The sequence below is a fragment of the Vigna angularis genome, chromosome 10 (assembly GCF_016808095.1).
Source record: "Vigna angularis cultivar LongXiaoDou No.4 chromosome 10, ASM1680809v1, whole genome shotgun sequence".
NCBI classification, from domain to species: domain Eukaryota; kingdom Viridiplantae; phylum Streptophyta; class Magnoliopsida; order Fabales; family Fabaceae; genus Vigna; species Vigna angularis.
This window is the reverse complement of record NC_068979.1, coordinates 26,155,878-26,178,866: the sequence shown is the minus strand read 5'-3', so window position 1 is coordinate 26,178,866 and position 22,989 is coordinate 26,155,878. Positions and strand designations below refer to the sequence as shown.

Below are 22,989 nucleotides of genomic sequence, written 5' to 3'. Positions count from 1 at the left end.
TTAAAATTAGATCATTTTTAATAAATTAAAATTAAAATCAATGAAGACGCTATTTTTTTAGGATAAGAAATATATTAAACCAATTCAATTAATTGTTATTTTTTATTTGATTTGAATGATTTGTTTTCAACTATATGATTGTTGAAGAGGAATATAAATTCGGAATTTCGTTTATAAACGCTGTGTACAACACGAAGAATTAGAACAAAGAGAAAAGAGAAGAAAAGCCTTTAACGGAACATAGAATAAACCAGTTGAAGAAAATGGAGCACGAGGAAGACGAAGAGCCACCTCTTGCTGTTCAGATTCAAGGAAATGAAGAATTCGATTCTCAGAAATCTTCTGTTGGGGTTACTCTCATCACGGGCTATCTTGGTGCAGGCAAGTCTACTGTAAGTTTTTTAAACCCTTTCATTTCTTCTATCATCATTCCAAACACCCCATCATTTTCTCTGCTCATGATTCACTATAAATCCTCCATTTTGCAATTCTCGGGCAATAGGGCAGTTTAAAGTTATGTGCTTTTTCACTTTGGTTGCGTTGCTCTTGTTGCTTTTTGGCACTAGTTCTTTTGGAATGGTGACGATGTTTTTCGTGTTTTGTGGTGTGGAATTGTGATGTTGTGACTGAATCATTGGGTTTCAGCTAGTGAATCATATTTTGAATTCGCAACATGGGAAGAGGATTGCTGTCATTTTGAATGAGTTCGGTGAGGAAATTGGCGTGGAAAGAGCCATGATCAATGAAGGGGATAAGGGTGCACTTGTTGAAGAATGGGTTGAGCTTGCCAATGGGTGTATATGTTGCACAGTCAAGCATAGTTTGGTTCAAGCACTTGAGCAGCTTGTTCAGAGAAAGGAAAGGTAAAGCGAGGAAATAATTGTATATTTGTGGTCCATTTGAGGCATGGAAAATTGAAGCGGCAGTTGAATCACTTAGGCTCTATTTTGGAGAAACTTTTCCTTGAACACTTTTAAAAGAGAAAAGGAAGAAAGCAAAATGAAATCACCTCCTCCATAAGTTAAAACTAGTTTATGTTTGAATTAATTTGTTGAAGATATTTCTTATTAGCTTCTCCAAATTAACTTTTGCATTAGTTAATTTGAGCTTATAAATAAGTTTGTTTCATTTTCTTGCTTATTTTTCTCTTCTAGAGTGCTTATGGAAAAATTTACTTCAAACAAGCCCCTAATGTTGCCATTCACTTTACCTTATTTTCATTTTATCATGATTTGATCTGGTGTTCGGTAAAGTGGGTCAACTCTGCTGCATATTTTCTCTCGATTAAGTAGTTTTCTGTATTGTGTCTTTAGGCTTGACCATATATTGCTGGAGACCACCGGATTGGCAAATCCAGCACCTTTGGCATCTGTTCTATGGTTGGATGAACAGTTGGAATCAGAAGTGAAGCTTGATTCTATAGTCACCGTAAGTTTCTTTTTTGGATGTATTTTATTATAATTTGTCTCCCTTCTTTGGCATGAATATGCTCTAATTTCCTCTATAATAAGACATGCTTATAGCTGTTTCATTCCAATGCAAATGAACTAAATTCTTTTAATTATTGTCGCCTCCAGAAAAATTGTCATTCTTTTGTGTTTGTGGCTCTTCCACTTTTATAATGATAGATGTTATTATTTCCTTGGTATATAAAATCATGGCTTGTGAAGCATGGCCTCTTTTTGATCGAGTTTCTTCTCAACTAGGTGGTGGATGCTAAAAATTTGCGCTTCCAGCTTGATGAGCACCGTGACTCATCTTCATTTCCTGAAGCATATTTTCAGATAGCATTTGCGGTAATTGTTGATTATATTGACTGGATATTGGATTATTAGTGCTTATTGATAACATATTTTTCATTTTCCCATAGTACCTTCCAGAATTTCAAAGATTGATGAAATGGAAAAGATATAGCGGAAACACTAAAATATATATTTCATTCGAGACTCTTAAGTAGTTGTTATGTATAATACTGATCTTGTACCGCTATTTATATTAATGATTTAGGTCTGGTATTGGTGTAGTATATCTAGCTCAAGTATTTAGTGGAATCGGGGATTGAAGAGCTAATCACTTTTGCTACTTGTTTCAGGACATTATAATTCTTAACAAGGTTGATTTGGTATCTGCAGAGAGCTCTGGAGCTCTGGAGAAACTTGAGGAGGAAATACATAACATTAACTCCCTTGCAGAGATAATACATTCGGTTAGGTGTCAAGTTGATTTGTCTAGGATATTGAACCGCCAAGCTTATGATACTGCAGTTAATATAATGCATACTTTTTCGCTCTTCATGCTTAGTTTTTCTTCCTACTCCATGTGACTACACTTACTTTTGCTTCTTTTTTTTCTTTTTAGCGTGCTACACATTTAGAGACTTTGTTAGAAGAAAGTCGTTCTTTGTCTACAAAAAAACTTCATGATAGTGGCGTGAGAACCATATGTATTTCTGGGACACAGATGATTGATCTTGATAAGGTATATATCCAATAAGACCCATCAAATGAGAAAGTTGTTTCTGTAAGAGGCACAAATATTGACCATGAGATCTTATCATGAATGATCTAATTTAAAATATAAAGAAGATTTAGGATGCTCACGTGATTTAGCTATTAATCTCAATCATTCATGTATAGTTTGTATGACAAAGATTTGCTCCTCCTTTGTAAAAATAGTTTTTTGGTTTTCACTAAATGCAGCCACAAACACACATGTATATAGTTTTCCCTTTTCCCACAGCTTCTAGTCTATTATCATTGTAGATTATTCAAGAATTAGTGGTTGCTCTGTGCATGTTTGTGATAGGCTTGAATTTAGGAAATAATTGTTTAGTTTCAAAGTTCACTCAGAAAGCTAGCAAGGTTAAGTGATTATTTCTTCAGAATAAGCTGTATGGGGAAAAAGTTGATAACTGATTATGACAATCTTTCCTTCTTTATTGACCATTAAATCTTAACAGGAATAATTAAGTTTAAAATATGATCTTTTGGGATGATCATGTGACTTTAACCATTAATCTCAAACATCCATGTGTAGTTGTGTATGGCTAAGATTTGCTCCTCTCATTTTCATTAAGTTATCTTTTGAACTAGATGCTTCCACTCACACATATACAGTTTTCCCTTTTTCTGTAGCTTATAGTTTAGTATTATCATAGTTTGTTATATAGTTAGGCACTTAAATTATATGCTTGTTTGTTATTAAATTTAGGAAATAGTCTGGTAGAACACCCAGAATTACAGAAAATACCAAGACAGATTCTTGAATGTTTTATTAGGAACAGAACTGTCCTGCCAATGTGGTAGGAACACAACAACAAAGTATAGCAGAAAACAAAGGTCTTTCAAGAGAACCCTAACTCTCATAGTTCCCCTTTTCCTCCAAAAGCCCCAAATAAACTCCCTGCTCACCTCCTAATAAGACTATTTATAATAGTCTTTTAAGTTATGTAATTACAACTGTACTAACTACCTTCTTTTGTAAACTATATCAAACCTATCATAGTCACTTATTTTTAAAAGTTCTCTCAAAAAGATAGGAAAGTCGGGCATTTATTTGTTCAAAATATGTTGATTATGTTTCCGTTATGGCTCCACTAGAAGCAAAATCATTTATTTCTTCAAGGCTTAAAATTGCGGCACTCTTTAATCCAAGTCCATTCATTGTTTCCTGCTTCCTGTGACGCATAACAGTCAAAATTTTGTCTTGAACTCACTGTTTTTCAAGTTAGTGTTTTTTATAAACCTCTGTCTGTCTTGTGTTCTATTTATATATTGTTTACAACCATGATAGACTCGAATATGGCTTGAGGAGATTCTCTGGGAGAAGAAATACGATATGGATGTATACCGTTGCAAAGGAGTGTTAAGTGTTCAAAATTCTGATCAACTGCATATTTTGCAGGTAAATTACACTTAACACAATTTAGATTCTCCACATGTTTTCTTGTGCTAATACAATGTGTTAGACTTTGGTCTCTTTATTCATGTTCTTCAGATTGATATTTGTTCCTTATTATTTATTGTCTATATACCTCTTGCAAGCATGAGGATTTGAAACACCAGATCCTAACCTGATTAATGGGTTTATATCATTCATAAATGCTTCTAAAGATTTGATAAGTTAATCTATTTAATATCCTATATGCTATTTGATTGAGATGAATGCAGAGGATACATTGTCCGATTGATAGGTTCTTCTATTTATTTATTCTGTATTATTTTAAAACCATATGTTCATGAAAATCTTGCAGGCAGTGAGGGAACTATATGAGATTGTTCCATCTCGCAAGTGGGAAAAGGAAGAGAAACGCATAAATAAGATAGTCTTTATAGGTAACTTGAACTTTTCTTGTTTTAGCACAAATTTGGGGTTGTTAACATACTCATTTTTCTTTTTTCTGAATGACAGGCCATAATCTGAAAGAAGATATTCTTATTAACTCTTTTAGAGATTGTGCTGCCGTGTAAAGCTATATTCAATAATCAATGAATTGGTGAATGATTTTGAGTTTCAACCAAATCACAATTTGTTTGACATCATAGGCCAATTTCTGAATTACCATCTTGCTCTATTAATCGATTTGACAAAGAAATGATGAGTAATACTCCTTCTCTCCTTGATTATAAGATATTGTTTTGTGATGTTTTTTATTTATTCTTTAATAAAACTGTCTTAAATGAATTGTCTTTTTTTTCCAAAGATTGGGAAATTAAGGAATTTAGTTTTACAAATTAAAATTTTACTACAATTGTTTTGTCTTTATACATTATTTATTTGAGAAATTAAAAAAAAAAAACATTACAATTATATACAGATTTAGTATTATTGATTAATTTTTAATTAGTGTGAATTAATTATCAATATCAGAATTAGTCCTTAGGCTTGTGTGGAGAGAGAAATCGTGTTAAAGAAACAAGCGATAACAATAATGTCACCTTAGAGAAGAACTACTATATAAAGTAAATGCAATTTTAAATAAATGTATTTTTCCTTTTACTATAAATTTTAAGCAGGGGTGGGTCACGTGAGTTGGGCCGCAAGCCCGCACAAAAAACCTGGATGGACTAAGATTTCAGGCTCGTTAGTCTGCATAGGCTTGCAATAAACTACCTGTATAAAAAAAATCTTGCATTTGTTAATGTTATGTATTAATGTGCGAAAATCTCTAGAATTCATCATGCATGTTAAATTATATATATAAATCATGCATGTTAAATCATGCATGTTTAATTGTAAATTTATCCTTAAACTTTTCAAGATACTTGCTTAATTTTGTAAATGTGTTAAAGTTTTCTAACTTATAAGAATAAATTAGTGAGTATTGATTAATGTGTCGAATTGAAATATTGAATTAATGTTTAAGGAAAAAAAGTAAGGAGTATAATCATGAGAAGTCATGGAAAATGATAAAAAATAATATGATTTAGTGAAAAAAAGTTGTTAACTCATTAAATATTATTTTTAATACTATGTCACTCATAATAATTTAGTTAAATTGTATTCTCAAACATAATTTTATAATTAATTTAATAGAAATATATTTGTACTAAAAGATAATTTTGGAGGTTTTTTTATTAAGAGGTCTAAAATTAGAGTTTTACTTGCTTGGGCTTTAAGCCGGCCATGCTATATTCTTAGTTTCATGATTATTGAATTTTCTATATAATATTCCAACATCTTGAAGATATCATCTGCATAAACATATTATCGTCGATTATTGCATGCACATCTAATGCATATTACAAATATATAAACTGAAATTATATTCATAAATACCAAACTGATTTGAGTATGAAAAATAGCAAAATATTTGTTAATCACGTGTGTTCTTCCACAAATCGAGATGCTTTAAAGAGATTCAACTAAAATAAAACTTAAATAATATTACTAATAAAATCTATAAAATTTAAGTTTAATTCCATAAACTTAAATTTTCTATTTTGCATTCCTAATCAATCAATGTTGTAGGCATGTAGGACGGAGAGATAGACAGCTATATAAGAATCATAATCTATACTATTATTAAACATTCATTACCTCATTTCCTTTGCAGCTTTAACGTGCAAAATTCAAACCAAAAGTAGCATCAATTTTCAATGGGTGCTTTCCCTAATCAATATATTCCGCCTTTCAAGATGCATTTATTACCCTTTAAATATTATTTGAAGATGCATTTGTCCGATTGTTTAGGTTATTTGACGTTATGCATATAATTACAGACGTTAATGCTTATAATAAATATTTTTTGTTCATAATAAATATTATACAATTATTTAATATTTATTATACATATTTTACATGTGTATTCTAATAATATACTAATACTTAATATTGAATATACTTACAATATATAGTTTATATTTTTTAATTTATTCATATGTCTTATTGAATATGTCTGAATAATTTACATGTGTAATACAATTTCGTTCCACCGTGAATATTTATATATTTATTATAACATATATTGATTATGTTTGGTAATTATAATAGATATATTGGCATAGAAATTCATTACATTATTGATATTAAATGAAGTTGTGTCTAACTTACATTATTTCATCACTTACATTTTCTATGGTAAAACATCCGTGTCCTTACACCACAATTTCTTCGTAATAAAATTGTACTAGCTTGACACATCCCAGTCAACTTTTTTTCTAATTTCCACTTACGTAATTTTCATAACAAATTGCACCATTTAAAAAAAAAAAGTCATGAACCATGAACAATTATTTCATGTCTAACTAATTTATTTTTCTTAACTTTTCTTAGTTAATCTTTTTCTTTAAAAAAAAAATTTCACATAAAAAAGAATTATATATATATATATATATATATATATATATATATATATATATATATCTTGAGAAGGTGAGTTTCATAGATTTTTTGAACTCTCCATAGTACCAAACATTCTTCCTTCAACCTTACTCCTGATATTTGCATTTCATGGATGGATGATGGTGTATTTGCAAAAAATACTTTGACGCCCAAATTAGTATGGTGCGTCAGATAATAATTAATGTTGTAAAATGTAAATGTAAAATATGTATCTCCATAACAGTACTATTTATAAGGTAATTAAGGATTTGTGGGCTCTCACCTTAATAGGTCAGGATGGACTCACTGGTCCACTTACCTTTGATGCAAATTATGTCAAGATAAATAATAGCACGATAGTAAAATACGATAGACCGACTTATGGCCGGGTAGGTAGAGGTTGACTTGTGCTAAATTCGAGAGTTTGGGGTTAGTTGTTAGATCATTTGTGACTTACTTGTATCCTTAGGATGATAATATATGAATGAGAAAAGGTATAGAGTGAATTTAAGTCAGTTTGAAGTGGGCAAGTTAGTATAGGGTATCCATTCTAAGCTAAAAACTGTTTATAGAGTATCCTTAATGTATAAGGTATCATGTTGACCAATTGGATAGGTATAGAGAGCAACCAAAACTAGAAAATAAGGGTTAGTGGTGTTTTGGTGTGGCGCTCAGTGGCAGTCAATGAAGCTTGAGCGCCAAATTTACGAGAGGTTTAGCGCTCAACTGTATGCAGGTGGTGCTCAAGAATCAAAATTGTGAGACGAATAGCGCTTAGTGGTAGGGATGTGTCGCTCAATGCCATGTTCTTTGGTTGGTTCTTTTCTTTTCGACATCTCACTTACTCTTAAGGGTCTTTAAGTTCCATGTTTGGTATATAAGTTCCATGTAAATGAGTTTGAAGACATTTTTTAAAAGTGTTGGATGAGATATGATGTGTGTATGTTCATGTTGTCATGTTTGTATGATATTGAAGGTAATAAGGGACAATTACGTATGAGTTATGTTTCAATCTGTAATGCAATGAATTAAAGGTGTAAATTATGTGAATAATGGTTATAGGGATTTTAATGAGAAGTCCTTAAGATGATTATTAGGGGTTATTCTGACACTCTCAATAACTTCTAGTCTCAAGAGAAGGATAATTATGTGGTGGAGAGTAGCAGAAGAACCTTAGTCTTATGGTTAATTATTTTGGCCACAGATGCTTGAAATGATTAACCTTGGAGTGTGGTAATTGTTGAGGAAGAAGTTGTTGTTGCATTACCTCTAGAGCTTCGATATCAATACATGTATTTGGATGGTCAATATAAAGTTAGATGAGTAAATGTATATGAATGGTGTCAGTGGTTGATAATTGAATTATAAATTGATGTTTGTAACTGATTTTAAGTGTATTATTTAATAACAATAGCTTACTATTTTATTTGTATTTGTTTATTTTTTGGGTTTGTTATGATCATTTTTATGATATCAGCATACAAAGAGCCTTCGTTGGACCAGTTGTTAAGCATAAGAGATTGAGTAGAGGAATAGATTTAGTTTCTTTATCTTGCTGATTTTGTAAATATATATATAATTAAAATAATAATGAATAAATTAAATATTAACAAATTTTATTATTAATAATAAACGTATGATTTAATAATTATATAAAACAATTTATAATAATAAGATTAATTTTGTGATTTTATAATTTCTTTATTTTTTTTACATTTTTTTCCTTAATCAAATAATTTCACCTTCTACTCTTAATTTTCTTTTCAATTTTGTCTAACCTCTCAAATCTAAATCTCAAAATAACATCATTTAATATTTTTTAGTAGATGAAAACGAAAGAGATGAAAAGTAGTGTGATTGGTTGGCATAAAAGAGTGAATTGTCCCCAAATAGGCCAACAGGAACACGTAGTCACTCATTCATTGGCCGTCCGTTCCGCTGACAATAAGATCACCATGTGCACTCAAATCAACAACCCAAAGTGCCAACATGCTTTCTCTATAATACCCCTAATTACTCTCTTAGGTTCTTTTTTAATTCTCCATTTCTTTAATAATGTTTTTATTTTTTATTTCTTATATTCCAAAATAACTATTTTAATATTATTTCCTTAATTTAATTACTATAAAGACGAAAATTTATGTATAATAAGAAAGAAGGCGTAATGATGTATAAATGTACATTGAAATAATAAAATGGAAAATGTTTCGGTTACGGGATGAGTTGCTAAACACTTTCATAATTTGTTCTTTCTCGTCGTATGGTCTTGTTCATTGGGTCCTTGGTCCGCTAGTCCGGTCGGTGTGTACCTATTAAAGATACTTCGATGCCAAAATCAGTAGTTGAACCGTCCGGTTATCTAATATGACAATGACAATAATAAATGCACAGTAAATGCCTCTACCTACCCGTTACCTTTGATTTACATTTATAGTTGTCTGACGTGGGCCTAAGATTAGCGATGTTTTAATCCCGGCCTAATCCTGATCCAGTAAGTTTAGTCGTGATTTACCTTAATCTCCCTAATCATTAATCATTTATGCTTATGAGGTCGGTCGTCCCGACCCATCAATCTGTCTCTTTACTGGCCGTCCGATCATGTCTTTCTTGTGGTCAATAGAGATCGTCCGTCATATGGTACAGAAAAAATGTAACAAGTAATTCACCTAAAACTATATTAAAATAGAAAAGTAAAATTATTTTATTAGTTTAGATGGACAAATCTTAAATAATTATTTTAATTAATGATAAAAATATAGGGATTAACATTTTATTTTAAAAGTAATTGTAAACTTAATTATTATAGTATTTGGTATCACTCTTCATTAAATAATTTTGTTAACAATACATATTTAACGTCGAATGAAGTAATCTATATTACAAACTAATTTCGCAGTGTACTGGATATTTTAAAAGATATTCATAAGTTTTTAGTGGGATAGTACTAAACTTATACCTTAAGTATAGTTTTAAATTTGAATTTTGAAAATAAAAAATATTAAACTTATATCTTAGGTATAGTTTTAAACTTATTATATATATATATATATATATATATATATATATATATATATATATATATGAGGTTTGTTAACGTGCGTATGCCTGTTTTTGAGTTAGTACATTTTAGCAATGTGTACCGTGTTTTAGTAGACAAAAATACCTTTATATATTATAGATTCTAAGTTTTAAGGTTAAAGAGTGTTTTAATAATTTTCATTCTCAAAACTAAAAAGAAAAAAACCCGAAACTCTTACTCACCTCTCTCATTCTTCTCAACATTTTCTCTTTCATCTCTCACTCCAACCTTTTCTCTGTCATCCCTAGTGTAGCCCCAATTGAAAAAGTCAGAAACACTTGTCGTTAAACAATTTGCCTTTGTAAAAAGTTGAGTCATTGACATATTTCCTTCAGGCAAAGGTTAATTCAAGATCTCTTCAATTTCACCATCTTCACTAACCTCTTTAATTTCATCATCTACATATGTTGAATCATCATCTCTAAAAAAACCCTCTAGGCCAATTACTAATTCGTTCGGATGTCATTATTCTTGTGAAAATTAGATAAAATTATATACGACAAAAATTATAAAATGAAAACTCATTATAAAATCATTTTTTGTAAGAAATTGTTTAACACCGAGTGTTTCTGATTTTTTTTCAGGCCAATTACCAATTCCTTTGATGTCATTATGGTTGTGAAAATTAGATAAAATTAGATAAAACAAAAATTATAAAATGAAAACTCATTATAAAATCATTTTTTGAAAGAAATTGTTTAACAACGAGTATTTTTTATTTTTTCCAAGTCAATTAACAATTCCTTTATGCTTGTGAAAATTGGATTTGGATAAAATTAGATAAGACATAAATTATAAAATGAAAACTCATTATAAAATCATTTTTTGTAAGATTGTTTAACAATCAGTGTTTCTGATTTTTTTTTTTTTTCAGTTAGGCGACCATAGGATGACAGAGAAAATGTTGGAGTGAGAGATGAAAGAGAAAGGGTTGAGATGAAAATTATGAAAATACCCTTAACCTTAAAACTTAGAATCCATGATATTAAGGGTACTTTTGTCTACTAAAATCTGGTACACATTGCCAAAATGTACCAACTGGAAAACAGGCGTACGCACGTTAGCAAACCCCTATATATATATATACATATATATATATATATATATATATATATATATATATATATATATATATATATATATATATATATATAAAATTAAACATGCATAAGTGTATGATAGAGAATTATCTAGTTATCTAATATAAGAAGGAGTTAAAGAGGATCTATTGCAACTCAAATGACATTAAAATCATGACTTGGAGAACAATTATAGAATAATTTTAAACATTTAAAAATATTTTGTAATTTTCTTTTATTTTTATACATTTGCTGGACGAATTGGATCATTGGGTGAAAGTTTAAGTCAAAGTTGTAAGTCTCGCTAGGCAAGTGAACTCACTAGGAAAGCTCCACATATTGGTGAAGATTCTGAATCTCTTTTCGATTTTTTTAGTTATTTCTTAGGCTCGATGACTTTAGACTTTATTTTAAGGTTTCTTAGGTTGTTTAGCATTTAAGGTCTATATATACTTTCACCAAAGACAAATGTAAAGACCTTTAAGGTCTATACATAACTAATGAAGACCTCAAGAACTACATTCTACACTTGAAAGAAGAGGAAAGGAGAACATTGAAATAACCATAAATGTTGAGAAAAGAAAGACAAGAGCAACAACTAAAGAGAGATTAAGAAAAGAAGGCAATAAAAGAAAAGAGAGAAAAATAAGAACAAGAAAAGAGAGAGAAAAGGAGGAAGAAGAAAGGAATGAGAGAAAGGAGAAAAAAAAAGATAGTGAAAGAAGAAAAAGAAAAAAGAGAGCGAAAAATATACTAACTCATCTTTTCTTATTTTGTTTCCTAGAAAAGACTTGTTCATTAAGGAGTAATGACATCAACAATGGTAAGAAGAAAGGATGACTGAGAAGGAGGACACAACCTTGAAAATATATGCATATAACCTAGCTTGTTTATCTATTCCTAACAAACTCATAGGCAATCAAAGTCAAACCTATAGTTTAGTTGTTTATCTACGTAATATTCTTTTGTTTTCCTTTGAGCATAGCATCTTTCTTTAAAACTATGTGATGCTTTTTGCAGGTGGGTATTTAACCCTATAGGCAAACCTCCAACCTTTTGATAATAAGAGATTTAACTCTTTTAGGATTCAAATCTCATTATAGCAAGAATTTTTATTTTGAATTATTTTTATATTTATGTTTTTTTACTAATGTTTGTGTTTATGTGTAGAATCTTCTAAATTTTGTGGTTGAATTCTCTCCAAGAAAGGGAGGGTGATGAGAAACTGATCAGGCCCAAAGGAACAACAACTCAAGAGAATGATCTCCTATAAGAAATCATTCACCTCATGGAGGAATAAGGAAACATTTAAAAAGGAGGGAGGTACTTCTAGCTCTCCTAGACCTAAGGATAAGGAATCTTTAAGTAGAAATTCTCTATAATAAAGAAAATATAATAGAGGACTATCTCGTGATCCAATACAAGAAGAACTTAAAAAGGATCATTGCAATTTAAAGGACATGAAAATCATGATTTTGAACACAATTATAGAATAATTTTAAGCATTTAAAAGTATTTGTAATTTTCTTTTATTTTTTTTTACATTTATTGGGCGAAAGTTTAATTTAGAGTTGTAACTCTCAGTTAGCAAGTAAACTCGTTAGGCGACGAGTTGTTAAACGACAATTATGAACATGTTTTGAATTTTTGAGTTATTTTTGTAGTCCAATATCTTTGGGGTCTCTTTTACAATTTCTTAAATTGCATTTGAGGTTTATATATATATATATATATATATATATATATATATATATATATATATATATATATATATATATATAGATATAAAAACCTTGGTCATTGAATAAAATTGATTGATTTTCGTAAAGAAATGATTATTTTAGTTTTGATATAAAACTCAATTCTTATAAAGGATTGTGATTTTATAGTAAATCTTTCTAGCAAATCTTTCCTAACTCATTAATATACTACATTGTGACGTCACATTCTTGTTTAGTTTCGTGTTCTTATATAATTATTTTGTTTATATTATAAAAAAAATCAAATTAAAAAAAGATCGAATCATTTGATTGCATAAGTATATATGTTTACATATATGATTATATTTTATAATAGATACGTGATATTACAATTGTGACGTAAAATTAAAATAAAAGTTATAGATATTTATCAAAGACACTAACACTTATTTCTTAAGTTTCGCAAAAAGTTAAACAATACCGAAATAAAAAATTTCATTAAAGAAATATGTTTTTTTAATAAAAATGTATGAAACGATGCATACATATATATATATATATATATATATATATATATATATATATATATATATATATATATATTCCTGAAGTTGAAGGTGCGTAGTGGGAAGAAACAACGATTAAAGAGCAATTATTCCTTATTCTCTTTCGTTTTCCCAAAACATTGATGAATGCTTATTTCATATTTTAATGTGGTGATCTGTTTTATAATGATTGTTGCCATTTATATAAATGCTAAAACGACCAACATGACCTCACAACAAAGTTCAACTTAATTCCCTCAAATTGCTTTATGAATCTCACTCTCTAACTAACTCAATTCTCTCGGACCAACCAAACCCTAAATGTCCATTTCCTTTGTTATATGCCACTTAATTTATCAGTTTTGATCTGATCGGTGTTAGTTCTCAACTTTTTTTTTTCTTTTTTGAATTGTTCTCAGAGTGGTTGCTGGGGCCCATTGATTGATGGAGTGAATCTCGTTTGAATTTGTGTTGCAGCTGATGTGATTGGTTGTGTAAGTATTGGGTTTGATTCAGAATTGGGAATTTGGATTGAGAAATTTGAGCACCTCCTTTTGCACCATAATTGGGGTTTTGATGAATCCATTGGCATTCCTGCGTTATTGGGGAAGGAGTGTGAGCTATTGTTTCAATGCGTTAAGGGATGGTGAGGGTTTCATAGAATCCTGTGTTATGTTATGATAGGTTGTGGTTTTTCTCTTCGCTTGCTGCTCTTGGAATTCTGGGTTGGTGGCATTTCGTGTGGATTTTGAATCTGTTTGTCAAAGGAAGCTAAAGGATTTGGACATGAGAAGCTCGTGGTTCAATAAGTTATCCATCATTATTGGCCATAGATCCCCGGTGAACTGGTTACTCTTGTGCCTAATCAGCCTGCTTCTGCTGATTTTTGTTCTAGGTTCATCTTCTTCTAATATTGTTGATTTGGCACCTCATGTTCCGGTGTCTCTCATATACACAAATTATAGGAAGGTTAAGGAGCAAGCGGCGGTTGATTATTTAGAGTTAAGGTCTGTGGCAAGGGGTATCTCTAGACAAAGAGAATTTGACCTCTGTGGCAAGGAAAGAGAGAATTTTGTGCCTTGTTACAATGTTTCAGCCAACTTGGTAGCAGGTTTTAAAGAAGGAGAAGAGTTTGATAGGCATTGTGAACTGTTAGTTGAAGCAGAAAGGTGTTTGGTTCGTCCTCCTACGGAATATAAAATTCCCTTCCAGTGGCCAACTAGCAGGGATGTTATATGGAGTGGAAATGTGAAGATAACCAGAAACCAATTTCTTTCATCTGGAAGTATGACCAAAAGGTACTTCTTTCTCCATGCCAATTACTGGAATGAAATGGAACCTTTTTGGGCTAAAACAGTGTTTAGGCTATAGCAATGGACTGCTTAAAGAAAAGCACTGCAACTTTTGCAAGTATTTTGTTAATATATTATTATTAAGGTTTTTCTATTTCTATAATTTTGCAATAAATTATGTAGGTTAATGCTTCTAGAAGAGAACCAAATTGCTTTCCGCTCGGAGGATGACGGTGTGAAAGATCACTCTCGCCAAATTGCAGAGATGATTGGCTTGGGAAGTGATAATGAATTTCCTCAAGCTGGTGTAAGTCTTCCATTTATCATCACTTACAAGCTCCTTCTCCTTTGGGGATCACTGGTTGTGGGGGAAAATGGTTTAGTGTGTAGTAAAGCCTATTTGATTGTCATTACGAATTTTTATGATTTTTGTTGCATCATAAATATGGCTGCTCTATACTGATCACTTTATTGCAGGTTCGCACTATACTAGACATTAATTGTGGATTTGGTAGCTTTGCAGCTCATTTGGCATCACTGAATATAATGACAGTTTGCGTTGCTGCATATGAGGCAACAGGTAGCCAGGTTCAGCTGCTTCTTGAGAGGGGCCTTCCTGCTGTGATTGGCAACTTCGTTGCAAGAGAACTTCCATTTCCTTCATTGTCATATGGCATAGTTCACTGTGCTCAATGTGGCATCATTTGGGATGGAAAAGGTAACTCCATTATGTTATTGCTAATGTGAATTAGTGACTTGTCTTTGCTTCACAAGTATTAGACTTCTCTGTGGAATTTTGTTTTAAAATAAAGTTACTGTCCCTTTCTTTCCTAGTTGCCTGCTAGCCCTAAACCATAGCTAATAACATTGGCGTGTTTCACAGTTGGAATTTTCCTCATAGAAGTTGACCGTGTTCTTAAACCTGGAGGATACTTTGTGTTAACCTCGACCCCAAGCAGGTCAGATGGAAGTTCATCAAAAGTGAAAAGTAGGAATATGTTGAATCCAATGAAAGAACTGGCCCATCAACTCTGTTGGACTCTTCTATCTCAGCATGATGAGCTATTCATCTGGCAGAAAACTGCTGACGTTAATTGCTATGCATCTAGGTAAAGATAGTTGAGAATATTGTTTGCAGAATGTTTATTTAAGATTACTTATATCAACTACCGTTATCTCTGCTAAAGGCTTGCTCCATGGGTTTCTTGAAGTGGTCTGCTTCCATAATTCTTTTAGTGACATGTTCCCTTACATTGTAGAAAGAAGCATGCTATACCATTATGCAAAGAATATGATGATGTTCAGTCATATTATCGGCCTCTTCAACCATGCATACGTGGGACCTCTAGCAAGCGCTGGATTGCAATACAGAACAGATCCGCTGGATCTGATTTGAGTGCAGAGGACCTTAAAATTAATGGAAAGTATTGTTTGTAAATACTTTCAGATGATTTGCTTGCAACCCTTCTGTACCACTCCTTTGCCTTTTCATTGACATGTCTCTACTGTAGCAGGAGTTCAATCTGAAGATTATTTTGAAGACTTGGAATTCTGGAGATCAACTCTCAAGAACTATTGGTCTTTGCTTACACCACTAATTTTCTCTGATCATCCGAAGAGGCCGGGAGATGATGATCCATTACCTCCATTTAACATGATTCGTAATGTAATGGATATGAGTACTAAATATGGGGGGTTGAACACTGCCCTTCTGGAAGAGAACAAATCAGTTTGGGTCATGAATGTTGTTCCTGCTACAGTTTCTAATTCACTTCCTCTTATACTGGATAAAGGTTTTGTTGGTGTTGTGCATGACTGGTAAGTTGCTTTTTGTTCTTGGTCTAGGCAAGTTGTGGAGAGGAAGGTTGTCAAACTCAGTAGTCAACATAAACTAGTAGGGGTTTCTAGACTAAAATCAAACTCGACTGAAATATAATCAATAATATTAAAAAAAAAGACTATTAATGAAATCAAACATGACATAATACTCTAAATGCAACAACAATTTAACATTTTAACTCTGTAATAAAGCAAACAAGCAAGCACTATAAAGTGTGATGGTACATTTGTACTAAATAAGATCAAACTGCAACAAATCATATTTAAATTATAAAACGTAAGTTCTAAAGTGTAAACATTTAAATAAAAGTTAATTTCTTCAGATCATCTGAATTCTTGTAAAACACTCTTACTGGTGGGGGGATAAAAATTGTTCTTGATTTCGGTACTTAACTTTCTTGTAAGAGTTTGAGTTAACTTGAGTTTGACAATAAGTGGTCTTATGAAATAAATGGTTTCGTATATGTGATCTGGTGATTGATCTTTAGGTGTGAACCCTTCCCAACGTACCCCCGGACGTATGATATGCTTCACGCAAGTGGACTTCTTTCTCATCTCACTTCAGAGAGATGCAGCATGGTGAACCTATTCTTGGAGATGGACAGAATACTGCGTCCAGAGGTATCATTGTCTCCCTTATGTTTTTTGTCATGACTATTTTTGTGCCAGAAAATGTGGTAACCTGATTTACTAGGACCCCGTAGGCAGAGTGTTTTGCTAGGAACACAATCTTGAATTCTTTATTGACATGACATATTACATGGCTTGGTAGGGATGGGTCATTCTTTCTGATAACATGCAAATTATTGAGATGGCTCGCACACTCGCGGCACAAGTACGTTGGGAAGCAAGGGTAATTAACCTTGAGAACGGAAGTGACCAGCGGCTTCTTGTTTGCCAGAAACCATTCCTGAAAAAATGATTGGATTTGCCAAATTATGTCTCACCCTGGTGGATGAACTCGATGTTTTGCTCTGGTAATTCTTCTTAACTTCTATTGCACTTAGTCATCATTTAATTCTACATAAAATTGAAAATCATTGGATGCTGTGAAACTCTAGTGTTGATCGTGTAGGACATGGAATCTACATAGGTCTTAATTAATATGGAATATTTTTTGTACTAGTACTAGTGGAATGTATCTGTCAAACTTCATTTTGTTGCTTCATTAATTGTAATTGTGTGGATAGTTGGAGTCTAAACATCCATGATAACTTGTACTCTGCAAGAAGCACAAGTACTTTTGGAACTGCCACTTGTCTGCACACTAAAATGCAATTCTGTTTGCTATTTCAATTTCAGGGAGTGAATTGTTCTGTAGTGCATATTGTATATATTGCTTGGAGCCCTGACGTTTTTCTAAATTTTTGTGCAATTGGGTCGGGGAATTGTGGAAGCACTAGATTGTCAAGGTTCACGTTGAAGTTAACTCTCCAATTCATTGTTTTTGTCAAATGTGTTTGCATTAATTCATTCATTTATATCTTGTTAGCAATTTCTTACTTAATGATTTTTTTTATCATTGGACGTGAATGCCTTCTTGTTAAACAATCGCAACGACTTTTTGTAAGAATAAGAATGGCCAGGATGTTTAAAAATGAATTTGAGGTTGTAGCATATGCAGTGCATTTTTCTTTTCTTCTTTTGACAGGATACACGAGCAATTCTTAAGTATTTATCCTAAAGTACATAAATTATTAGTGTTCTACATGTAATACAACAACTCATGCAATGCAACAGTTTCTATAAACATATTTTTGTTTGTTTCTGTCCATTACATCTCGTATTCTCTTACTCTATGTTAGTTGGACAATTGCATAAGTAACATTTTTCAATCATTATTTGACACTTGTGGAAACTATATTAATGCAAAATAAACTCCTGTTAATTCTTAATACTATAAACACCAATCCCTTTTACTTGGTTTTTGATTTCATAATTGTTAATTCTATAAATTCGTACTCAGTTTCTACCTCTACAGAAATCATTTACTTTCATATTTATTGTTAACAAATGACCTAAGAAAATTTAAAATAAATAACTTTTTTCACTTAAATTAAGATTAACAGAAGATTGAGAAAATTAATTATTAAACCTACCAATTTTAAAGATTAATTTAGATGTTTATTGTAGTAATTTGCTTATAAGCAAAAACACTTTTGCACATTAAATAATGGTGAGTGCTTATGAAAAGATTTTACTTATCAGTAAGAAGTTTCGATGAATTGTCTATAGAACTCAATACAAATCCAAATTTGACCGATTAAACTAACTTTTGTTTATCTCTTATGAAGAAATCACCTTTTTTTTTCTTTTATCAGTAAAAAGTTTCCGTCAATTGAATCTTGATAGCCCAGCAAAATTAACACATGCCTCTAAAACATAAAACAGATTACCAAAGTCATTTGTGGATTGTTACCCATAAAACCTATACGAGATTGAAATTTCGTACTCATTCTTACAAAATATAAACATCAATTGTCAACTAAATCAACTTTTGTGCCTTTAAAAAATTACCTGCTGCTTCATATGTTAAGAATATAAATTTAAATTTTACATTGAATAAATATCCGAAAGTTAAATAATAAATAAACAAGAAAATTAAAACATTTATTATTTTAAAATTTTGAATTAGAAATTATGTCAATCTCTTTTATAGAATTCAAATTTGATTGTTGAATCTTTTCTATAATTTTACAAAGAAAAAGTAGACAAGAAAATATTGATGTATTAAATTGAAAACACGGTTTCTTACAACCACTCAACATAATGCGCATATGGAATGCTTGACTAGATGTCCATTCTTTCAAAAGTTTTTAGGATTTGTCCAATCCAAACTAAATAACTTTGAAATGACTAACCAACTGCAACTTGAGAGGGTGGATTGCTAAAATTTTCCACTCCCTTCCTTATTCTGGTCCTCAACAAAACTCAAAGCAGAAGATGATATTCTATGATTAGTTCACCGAAAGAGCAAGATATCATTGAGTGGAAAATAGGTCAAGCCCAAGAGAAGTAGGGTGAATAAAAGAACCTGTTATTAATCATTTGAAAAAGAAAATTATAAAGCCAGCACAGTCTATGTTGTCCATTTCTTAGAATTAGTGAAGCATGACTAACATAATCATAAAACAATAGACCTGCATTATTGCAGTGATCTTTTGAGTTTGGATTATCTTGGAAACATGTCGTCATTTCATCAATCTCCTTCTTCATTTCCAATAAACTTTGGTCTTTTTACATAAATTTACATAGTCTATAGATTTACACAACCTGATTATCAGTATCTGATATCACTGCTTGAGTATCTGGGGCAATTGGACTTCTGTTTCTTCTCCTGTCTCTGGTAGCCATCTTCTGCCCATAGCTCTCAAGTATGTCTGCCAAATCAAACAGTCTCACCTCTCTCAACTTCTTCCCCACATCCTCAAACATACACACACCTTCCTCGTTTGAAAAGTAGTACAAAAACTTGTTATAATCAAACCTTGGCACTTCCATTCCTCTGTTAATCACCCTCTCCACATACTTAGTAGCTTCCTTCGACTTCCCTGCCTTCACCATACCCCCAACAAAAATAGTGTCAAAATTAACAAGCGGATCAGACCCCTTCCTCCCCCTCCTCCCCAAATGCCCTTGCAGCAGCATTATGTATGTGTGCATAGTCGGCTCACAACCTCTTCTTACCATTTCCCTAAACACTTGCGTCGCCTCACTCGCCCTTCTGAGCCTCAAAAGCCCCTTTATCAACCCATGATACACGCTCAAATCCGGCGCCTCAATCCCCTCAACAACTTGATATGCCTCTCTAACCCTACGCTTAGTCATAAGTCCATACACAATATGCCCCAGAATCGTGTTATCAACTCGAACACCCCTCTCGCGCATTTCCTCAAACACCTCATGCGCCTGTGCCATCATCCCCTTCTTACACAACCACCTAATCACTAGCCCATAAGTTGAAACCCCAAGTTCATCCATCCTCTTGAACCTCATTGTATCAAAGAGCCTCAAAGCCTCACCATACTGATTCACCTTAAAAAAGGTCTCCATCATTTTCTCAACAGCATCCACATCAGGCTCAAACCCCTCATCCTCCATCAAGTTCCAAACTTTGGAAGCCTCAACCAAATCACCCTTATCACAATACCCTCCAACCAACCACTTGTAAGTCACCCCATCAGGCCTAACCAACTCCCTCAACTTGAAAACAACAAACTTTGCCTCCTCAACAAGCTTGCACTTACACATTGCCTCAACCACCTTGTTCAAAGTCCCCAAGTTGTACTCACACCCATTGGAATTCATCAAGTGGAAAAACTCCACACACTTCTTCAGCTCCCTTGCACCCCCCAGAGTCTTCAACGCGATCACGAAGGTCCTGTCGCTGACGAAACCACGACGTGCCATGTCGTTGAGAAGATCCCAGAAAAGGTCGATGTTGCGAGACTTGCCTACCACGTCGAGCATCTTGTTGAAGGAAACGGTGGTGTGCTTGAAGGAAGGCTGGGACTCCGTGTAGAGGAAGAACCGGTAAACGGGACGCCATGAATAGGGAAATTTGTTGCATATTTGAAGGAAGAACTCGTGGGTGAGTTGGAACTCGCACGATGTGAGTTTGGAGGTGAGTCGTGACTCGGGCGAGTTCTGTTGCTGGTAGAGGACGGTGCAGACTCGGAGTAGGTGGTCCGGGTTCACCGGAGAAATGGGGTGGTGGTGATGGCGGCGGAGGGGTTGGAGGGAGCGGGGGTTTGAGAATATTAGCTTGGCGGTTCGCCGGAGAAGAAGCATTTGATCTGTGCTGTGTGGGGTTAACGTTAGAAATAAGAATTCATAATGTGTAAATATATTTCGCTTCAATTATAACTAAGAGATTTAGAGATGTCAAAATCCGTCACTTAGTAGAAGTTGGTTTTTTTTTTTTGTAAGTTAATCTAAGATTCATTATTTTTTTAATTTTAAAAAATTTTAGTTTGAGCCTATCTATCAAGAGTTATTGGATTAAAGGATGACTCAGTTATTTAAAAAAATTACAATTTTTTTAATCTAATATTTTTTAATGTTTAACTAAAATTCAAAAAATTTAAATCTATTTTAAAAATTAGTTTTTTCTCATTTTAGACAATAAATAAATTATTTATCCTTGCATTATATTACCATACTATTTTAGGAAAAGAAAATAATTAATAAAAAATAAATAAAGAGTGGACAAAGTGTGACGGAGATAGACCTCCTTCTAAAATTAAAAAAAAAAAGAATTTTTTTATTGAGACTATTGAGTTAAGAGTGATATGAGTTAAATTTATTTTTGGCCTATACTAAAATTTGCAAATATTTTTTTAAGTTAACCCAATTCAATTTCATGATGAACCGGATTGGTTCGTGGATTTTAATTCATTTTGACAACTCTAACTTTTGGTGATACAATAGTTTTGTTTTAAGAGAATTTATAAATATATTTCTTATTTTACCACCTTCTTTGTAACAACCATTTTTTTTAACAAATATCAATTAATTATACTTAATATCATAAGGTTATTAATAACATTAATAATTAAAAGTGAACTCATTCACATTATAGTTCATAGCTAGATAAGATTATCTTTCAAAATAAAGTCATAAATTCTTCAAAATATAACTATGGACCGATGGACTTAGTACATTTGTTCAAAAGGATAAACCCATGATATAAAATACACTTATACTAATTTTTCTGAGTTAAATACTAGTAGAATCAAGATAGTCCCACGTAACAAAGTCTCCTTTAATACAATTGGAATCATCCTATAATTAGCTAGCACATTATAGTAGCTAGGTGTGACCTAACGATGAGACCCTTAGACATACTTTTTGCCAAAATTTTGTGGTAGTGTCCTGTGGTGATTACTTGCCACCTAGAGACCATGTAGTAGAAATTGAGTTTTAATGCAAATTTAAGGTATTTTCATCTAACTTTGGCTAAGCATCATTCTCATCTAACATTCAATCACAATTAGCTCAACCACATTTCTCATCAATCAAAAGAAATATAAATACTAGCCAGTTTAATTAGTACACATCCTTCATATATTGATAAAGTTATAAGCAAAATCATCTAACTACATCAAACACAAGAAGTCACTTAGTCATACAATTCACATAATCACACTCATTCCTCAAATTTTCTACCATACCAACTCTTTTATCTAAACCCATAATTTCAAACACCCTTTTTAATTTCACAACACATAGCAATTGTTTTTTCCTCCCAAAATGTCTTAACTTTCTCCATATAAAAAAAATACTCACAAATTTAAACATTGTTCATTAGATTTTCACTTCTCATTAGAAAAATCTCCTAGCTACATTCAATCAAAATTAATCAATACCAATATTATATACTTCAACATTAAAACATTCAATTTAATAAAAAATCAGCTTTTCTTACCTTACAAACTTTGCCTAGCACTTGCTCTTTTTTCTCTTAAAAGCTTCAAATAGAGAAATCACTCTATTTACACAATAAAAAGACCCTAAACGATTATCAAGACACAACTTGATGGTCTCCAAAAAAAGAAGTTTCATAAAGAACGAAGAGAAACAACATATAACCCCAAAAATGGCATGCATGCAAAAGAAAACAAATTGTTCACT

The 22,989-nt window shown here is 32.0% G+C and overlaps 3 protein-coding genes across 5 annotated transcripts; 2 read left to right on the top strand and 1 right to left on the bottom strand.

Annotated features, from left to right (window-relative positions):
- Positions 1-166: 166 nt before the first annotated feature.
- Positions 167-4,594, top strand: LOC108341154 (uncharacterized). 2 transcript variants are annotated; one of them, XM_017578807.2, is made up of 9 exons: positions 167-392; positions 646-863; positions 1,314-1,428; positions 1,707-1,796; positions 2,093-2,263; positions 2,359-2,478; positions 3,793-3,903; positions 4,253-4,334; positions 4,411-4,594. In XM_017578807.2, the coding sequence occupies exons 1-9, from the start codon at positions 264-266 to the stop codon at positions 4,467-4,469; spliced, it is 1,095 nt and encodes a 364-aa protein (XP_017434296.1). In that variant the 5' UTR covers positions 167-263; the 3' UTR covers positions 4,470-4,594. The 2 variants fall into 2 exon arrangements, with proteins under 2 accessions (XP_017434296.1, XP_052725859.1); XM_052869899.1 differs by having other exon boundaries at positions 186-381.
- An 8,706-nt stretch (positions 4,595-13,300) lies between these two features.
- On the top strand, positions 13,301-17,973 carry LOC108343432 (probable methyltransferase PMT5). 2 transcript variants are annotated; one of them, XM_052869897.1, is made up of 10 exons: positions 13,301-13,719; positions 13,910-14,523; positions 14,701-14,824; positions 14,995-15,235; positions 15,401-15,626; positions 15,777-15,939; positions 16,034-16,335; positions 16,845-16,977; positions 17,129-17,333; positions 17,659-17,973. In XM_052869897.1, the coding sequence occupies exons 2-9, from the start codon at positions 14,012-14,014 to the stop codon at positions 17,276-17,278; spliced, it is 1,851 nt and encodes a 616-aa protein (XP_052725857.1). In that variant the 5' UTR covers positions 13,301-13,719; positions 13,910-14,011; the 3' UTR covers positions 17,279-17,333; positions 17,659-17,973. The 2 variants fall into 2 exon arrangements, with proteins under 2 accessions (XP_052725857.1, XP_052725858.1); XM_052869898.1 differs by having other exon boundaries at positions 13,307-13,601; positions 13,703-14,523.
- Positions 17,974-19,550: 1,577 nt separating this feature from the next.
- Positions 19,551-21,186, bottom strand: LOC108342108 (putative pentatricopeptide repeat-containing protein At1g26500). Its single transcript, XM_017579814.2, has one exon. It carries the CDS (start codon positions 21,145-21,147, stop codon positions 19,621-19,623), a length of 1,527 nt encoding a protein of 508 aa, XP_017435303.1. The 5' UTR covers positions 21,148-21,186; the 3' UTR covers positions 19,551-19,620.
- Positions 21,187-22,989: the final 1,803 nt, after the last annotated feature.